Consider the following 7,408-nt stretch of genomic DNA (forward strand, 5'->3'; position numbering starts at 1 on the left):
TATTTACCATTCTTCTAGAATTAACTCTTCGTCTGGCTGCAACTGGTCGCTCCAGAAATGCAAGGCATTTTCATCCACGCTTGACCCACCCGCTGAATCCAGTATGACACACATCTCCTCCATGAAGCGCTCATAGGAATCGCCACTGCTTTCTTCAAACAATTGGTCGGGAGGTAGGTTCATTTCTTCTGGTTCCCATTCCAATGCATTTTCAGCTGAAAGGCTTGGTACATAATCATAGTACTTTTGTTCTTGTACAATGTGGGTTTCAGGAATGGAGGGTGCAGATATTGCAGCAGGTATCGATTCACACGGAACAGTAGTAGCGGATCCATTGCTATTGGCATTAGGAATAAATATGCCTTTCACAACAATATATGTGCCCTCTTTCAGGGTAAAATGCTTTTCCAGAAACCATAGGTGTGTTCTAGCTTATCCTGCACACGTTCAAAAAAGTCATTAGTTGATAAAGTGAATCTTATTGAGGAATTAAAATTCCGCGCATGCCTACGGTCTTGGTAATAAGGATATTTAGCTCGAATCAAATCATAGATTTGGCGGGTGCTTGCTTTGTGTCCGCGACTGTTTAAAATTGCTTCTGAAACCATGTACTTATACCCTAAAAGGGGATTCATATTGTTAACGAATTCATCAGCCATGTCAGAGTAGCACAAAAGATGTGTGCAGTTCTGTCTTCTTTGCTCATCAAAATGATTCTGCTCAATGGCTAACAAATTACTGTGTTTCGTTTTCAAGGTCAACAAAAGTAACTACTTTTACTCCTTATTTCAAACGCCAATTGGATGTTTCCTTTTAATTGGGTTACGTTTTGTGGTTAGTGATAGGCGAATGTGGGAAAAACATGTATCATTTTTTTATCTCGTTTGTGAAAACATTCCTACACTTATTTCAGTAACATTGAGTTTTCTAGAAAAATAACAAAGAGCACTGTGTGAAAATAGTGCTTAGACAGCCATATCAGTAAATACACACACCTGCAAAATGAAATGTTTTTTTCCCACATACATTTCTGTGTGTATTTGAAAGTCTGGTTAACTACCTGTCTGCATGAGTTTAAATACGTGTGTATCTATATATATATAAATATATCTCTCTCTTAAAAATATATATATATATAAAGTGTATATTGTACTATATGTATAGTGTGTGTGTGTGTGTGTGTGTGTGTATATATGTATATATATATATATATATATATATATATATATATAATGTATCTTTTTTTTTTTTTTTTATATTGCAGGAGTACACACAACATATTGATGGCAGTAAGTAGGCCTTGTATGAAACCTATTTAAATGGTGATAAACATGAGTGAATTAAGTCATAAACATTTGTTTGCACCCAATAATGTTAGAGGCTCACACTTAGTACAGTTGTCAAACATTAGGCCTGTATTATTAAAATAGTGTGTTTTCACAAGGAAGCATGAAGTGTATGTTTTTTGTAAATACATCTATACCAGTTTAGATAGTACTATATATATACACACACACACACACACACACACACACAGTGTGTGTCTGTGTGTGTGTGTGCATATATCAATACATACTACATATATTTTAGTATAAATTCAGAGATGTTCTTGAAACAAGAACACATAAATGATTAAAGGACAACATTACAATGGCCACCAAAGGTAAGTAATATTTAACACAAAATCCTGCTGTACACGTACAAGAAAGATGTTTGCAGTTAAATAGGTGCTTTTATAATTGCATGAAAATAATATGCACATGCAATGATTACATCAATTAACACACCCAAATGCAATGTTTTGCTGCAAAGTCAATGGCAGCTTCTCTAAACTTAGCAACTGGCTCCTGGTGGAGCATTACTGAACAGACGATTAATACATCAATATTTATAACACTATTCATTAATTAGGAGTGTTAACATTTCCAAAAATTCACGTGTACAAGAACATACTTGAAAGTTTGGAAACAACACAGTCTTCAGCATACATACAATAGTAATTAGATATTCTGAAGTCAACAAAACAAGGCCAAAGACATATTTTGTGAATTTTAAAAATTTTTTTTTTGTTCTTTTTGCGAGCGAGTAACAGGCCTGCTTGTTGTCTCTTGAATTTTCCTTTTTCTTTTGCCACCAACTTTAGGTACAACAGAGCCACTTTGAGTGGCCTCTGGCACTTCACGGGCAGGGCTTGTGGCCAGTGACTCACCTACAGGGCTTGTGGCCAGTGACTCACCTACAGGGCTTGTGGGCAGTGATTCACCTACAGGGCTTGTGGGCAGTGATTCACCTACAGGGCTTTTGGGCAGTGATTCACCTACAGGGCTTTTGGGCAGTGATTCACGTACAGGGCTTTTGGGCAGCGATTCACCTACAGGGCTTTTGGGCAGCGATTCACCTGCAGGGCTTTTGGGCAGTGACTCACCTACAGGGCTTTTGGGTAGTGACTGTTCACGGACAGGGCTTGTGCCCACTGACACATGTGAGCAAGTTGGTAGACACTGCACAAGTGATGGTTGGTCTGTTTCATGTGTGTCTTTTGTTGTTTTTGACCAAAAACTGGTCAGTAGTAACTGCTTGTGTTTTCTTTTTGTGGCCTCCTTTGTAGGTGTCTGCTGCTGAATTTGTACAGATGGCAGCGGTAGGATGTGATCAGGAACCTGCACAGCAATGTCTGCTACTTGACCGGTAACATTTGGGCCTGGTGAATGAATATCAGATGAATGTGGTGAAAACTGACCTGCATCAACAGATCCTGGCTGTGAGGTGTTGAATTGTGGTACATTAGTCATTCTCCAGTAATTAGCTTGTGTTTGCTGAACAACTAATGCTTCGAATGAGGTGTTGATTTTTTGCAACTGTTTAGGCACTTCAATGAAGACTCTGTGGAGATGTGCCAATTGTGAAACTGTTTCTTCCTGCAGTGCAATCATCCTTTCCAGCACTGTCATCAGGTCAGAATGGCGACGATTTTCTGCTTCCACAATTTTTCCCTCAGAAGCTACAATTGCATCATATGTGGTATTTGCTGGACGTTTTGGCGGCAAAACAGTTTCAATTGGAACCTCTTCATGGTCACTTGCTTGTATTTGTGTGTCTATGGCGGCGGCGGCGGCATCATCATCATCATCATCATCATCATCATCATCAAAATCCTCTTCATCATGTTCTACAAATAAATGTACACATTATTAAATGGCATGTTAATCTCTGCTGTGTTACTATGTAATTGTACTGTGTCATAAGTAACAACTAACATGTTTCCATACGTTTTATAACCTCACATTAAAAACTACCTTGACTTAAGAATAATGTTTGGACTCAGTATGAAATATGAGTGACTGAAAACTTGCTGTAAACTCACAACTCCTACATGATAGTTAACATCACTAACACAATACAAGTTGCCTTACACTTCATTTTCACTGACACTAAGTAATCCTATTTAAAGAAGATGTGCAAAACAAATAATGAACATGACAACATAACATATAGAAGAGCACATATTATATGGCCACCAACTGATACACTCACCTTCTAGGTGTGTTGAGCTGGCTGACCCAGGTGAAGACACTTGTTCAGTCTCAGGTGACACATGTCCTTCAGGGGCAACTATATATAACAATAACATAAGTTTTACATTTACATGTGTAAATATTGAACAAACAGTTATTGTATGTTCTGTATTTATGAGTACCTAACAGCATCATTTCCTTAACCCAAAATGTGTGTGTGAAAGTGAACATAAATAGTTGTAATAACAATGTACATGCCTGTGTACTTAGAACTTTTGAGTTCCCTAACATAAAACATACTATGTTCCTGCAGTAATGCGTGAGGATACATAGATAAAATTTGTACATAAAAATCATATGTTGTGTAGTGATATCAGTATCATAATGTACATAACTATCATGAGATGACCATTCACAATGGTTATCATGAAGGTGGTCATATTGCAAAAAGTGTTGTTTTTGGTAGAGGATATGTGTGGTACATTAATATAAGATGTGGCACACATGAATGTGGCTGTGACTAAACAAGACAACACATGCAGTGTGTGATAATGTGTCGTTGATAGTAGTAGTTCAACTATAGATATGAGTGAACTAATGTGTGATGTACGCTTTGATAAGTAATGAGTTGTTGGGGCATTTAGTAGCTAAAGTGAAGCTTTCAAATGAGTGTGATTAACTTCAGTTGTGCTAGTCAGGTTGTAAGAACGGTATTCCCTTCCCCAAAAAGCCTAATCAGCCACACCTTTCAATTACTTGAAACAGGTGAAAATGGTGTGAACTAAGTTGACCCTAAAATGAGGCTGCAATTAGTGTGTGTGCTGAACCCCACCCCCTCTGTTGAAGTGTATGCTGTGATGAGATATTAATTGCAGCTGCTTTAACACAATGGTAGATGATCTAAATAGTCGTGTGCAGTTTTTAAGTTATGAAAACAATGACATAACATATGCTACGTGTGCCTCATTATGCTGTCTGTATATGAGTTAAAGCAAAAATGGACCTTTTCATAAACAACTATAGATGTGTTAGTGCAAGTGATGTTTGTAGGCCGTTGCATGCAATATATTTGATGCATGCTTAAAATAGGCAGTAATGTCATGTTTGTCGGAGTAAAATAAATACAATACACAATAATATTATACATATTTCTGTTCTGTACCTGTAGCTAGTAATAATTTCTCATTAACATGTGTTACACATGTGTACTACCCTGTTGTTCCCCATCTTCGCCCACCATCAATTGCTTCCACTGCAGCAATGCATTTTGGGAATTCACATGTAAATGAGCACGCAATGGCACGTGCTATATTAGTTACTGCTTTTAGTAGGACTACAACATATATGTCTATTTTGAGATATATATATATACAGAATCAGACATATACATATATAGATGCAGGTATGCTTATATTGTGAAGACAGTATAAAAAGCAGTGTAACTAAGCAAAATAACTGTAAGCAACGACAGTAATATTTCTCACCTGGTGGAAATTGTGAGGGGTAAATTCCTATATCACGGTCACCAGGTAAGCCTTCCACGACGACGGGAAGTAATTTTGCCCGAAGCAGCTCCTCCAATGGACTTAATATGAGACGTTGTGGTGTGGGCCCACCTCCAGTGCCAGTAGCATGCACGCGTTGGTGTTGTATTTTCTTTTTCAATTTGGACCTAATATCATCAAATCTCTTGTGACAATTCCGCTTGTCCCTCACATGATTCCCACACGCATTGACACCAATGACTATTGTGTCCCACATTTCCTTTCTGCTTGCTGAACTTGTCCGCCCTTGAAAAACATATAAAATATATGAGGTAAATGAATAATAATAGAAGCACCAGTTTCCTACACTGCTAGCTGTTCCAAGAGATAGCAAACATGCTGTTTTATGTGTAATATGTGAAGCACATGAGCATTCACTACTAAACCTATACATGTTAGCAAGGTTGCATTCATATTGTATGCAGTTATGGCAAATTGACCGCCTGTGTTTAGTTGTCCTTGTAAGGCATGATAAAAAGCTGTGTTTCCAGACTAATTAACATAGAAAGATATTCTGAACCCATATTTGCATATGAACAAAACTCAGATGACCTAGGATCACATGTATTTGAATAATAAATGTAAAGGTACACTTACCTAGTAAATGTCCATATATACTGTCATAGTGCTCCAGAATGCCAGTGACCAGAGCTGTATTTTCCTGGTCATTGAAGCGAGGATTACGTGGCTTCTCCACACGTTTCTTCCGAGCAGGTTTAGGGTCAGAGCTTGGCTGGTGCTGACTGGACTCTCCTTCTTCCAATGGAAGAGCCTCCAAAAGCTGCCCACCAGCAAGCACGCCACCACCAGACACCCCATCAGCAACTGCGCCACCAGCAGCACTCACAGCACCAGCACTCCCACTCCTAGCACCAGCACTCCCACTCCTAGCACCAGCACTCCCACTCCTAGCACCAGCACTCCCACTCCCAGCAACAACACTCCCACTCCCAGCAACAACACTCCCACTCCCAGCAACAACACTCCCACTCCCAGCAACAGCACTCCCACTCCCAGCAACAGCACTCCCATTCACAGCAACAGCACTCCCAGCAACAGCACTCCCACTCCCAGCACCAGCACTCCCACTCCCAGCAACAGCACTCCCACTCCCAGCACCAGCACTCCCACTCCCAGCAACACCACTCGGTGCACCAGCAACATCACTCCCCTGAACAGTACGTTCACTCCGACGCGTACTCGCACGAGTAGCACTCCCACTCCCACCAGCATCACTCTTCCCACGCTTTGCGGGCATACTTCCAGCACTCACAAAAAACAGACAACTAATGTACAGCCAATCACACGAAACACTTCCACATATAAAACAAGACAAAGATGTAAACAAAACAACAATGGACAAAGCTCACCCAATACACAACAAGTCTCTCCGTCAATATGCAAATGTTCACTCAGCCAGCTCTGTGCGTCTCTCTCTCTCTCTCTCTCACTCCCAACAACACAGAGAATGATTATCAGTACACGTTGCCTTTAAATATGGCGCGCAATCCAATACATGCTTGTTTCGCCTGATTCAGCAAGATTTGTGATTGGGCAACCTATCAGCACCCCGCCACGCACGCCGATACACCTGTGTGTGATCGGCTAATCATCGTGAGAGTGGGCGGATTTGTTTTCGGGTTGATTTTGAATGTATTCGGCACTTACTGCATACGGAGAGGAAAAATCGCCATTAACATGACTAATCGGTAAGCTTGCCGATTTCACTTAATCGACGCTTACTGCATGAGGCCCTAAGTTCTGTCCCTGAGGTTATTTCGGTCTTAACCCCTGCTAGTCAGGCTTATGCGTTCCCTACTGTAAATCCCTGCAGTACCCAGGTCAGTGTGTCTTCCCTAGCACCAGAGAATGAATCCTGTTTGCCCTCTTTTCCTAAACCAAAAATTCTAAGCTCTGTTTCCGAGGTTTTTTCTGTATTAACCCCTGCTAGTCTGCTCTGTGAGGTTCCTACTGCTAACCCTAGTATTCCGCAGTCTAATGATAGGTCCCTAGGGCAAGAGGCAGAACCCCCTATGACCCCACTCTCGGAGACTAGCTTCTATTTCTCTGATTCTCAGGTGCAGAGTAATTTAACCCTTGGGGTTTTTCCTATGTTAACCCCTGCAGGTCAGCCCTGTGAACCTTCCTTGGTAGATCCCTTTAGTTCGTCAGTCAGGGACACCTCCTTAGCCTCAGAGGATCAACCCCTTTTGTCCTCTGACTCGGCTAAAATTGTCGGGGTTAGGCTCCCTGAACTTTCGGCAATAATACTGGCTCCAGTAAAAAGTACTCTGGAGCCGTTTGTTTCTCTAAACCTGTTCGCAGAATCCCTACTCCTAGGTATTTCAC

At 40.6% G+C, this 7,408-nt stretch overlaps 1 protein-coding gene across 1 annotated transcript; it reads right to left on the minus strand.

The window, feature by feature from the left end:
• Window positions 1-2,051: 2,051 nt before the first annotated feature.
• Window positions 2,052-7,058, minus strand: LOC142494720 (uncharacterized). The gene is made up of 3 exons (XM_075599155.1): window positions 5,000-7,058; window positions 3,535-3,612; window positions 2,052-3,169 (listed from the first exon to the last, which is right to left on the minus strand). The coding sequence occupies exons 1-3, from the start codon at window positions 5,451-5,453 to the stop codon at window positions 2,052-2,054; spliced, it is 1,650 nt and encodes a 549-aa protein (XP_075455270.1). The 5' UTR covers window positions 5,454-7,058.
• Between the last annotated feature and the right edge of the window lie 350 nt (window positions 7,059-7,408).

The sequence above is a fragment of the Ascaphus truei genome, chromosome 5 (assembly GCF_040206685.1).
Source record: "Ascaphus truei isolate aAscTru1 chromosome 5, aAscTru1.hap1, whole genome shotgun sequence".
In the NCBI taxonomy this organism is placed as follows: Eukaryota; Metazoa; Chordata; class Amphibia; order Anura; family Ascaphidae; genus Ascaphus; species Ascaphus truei.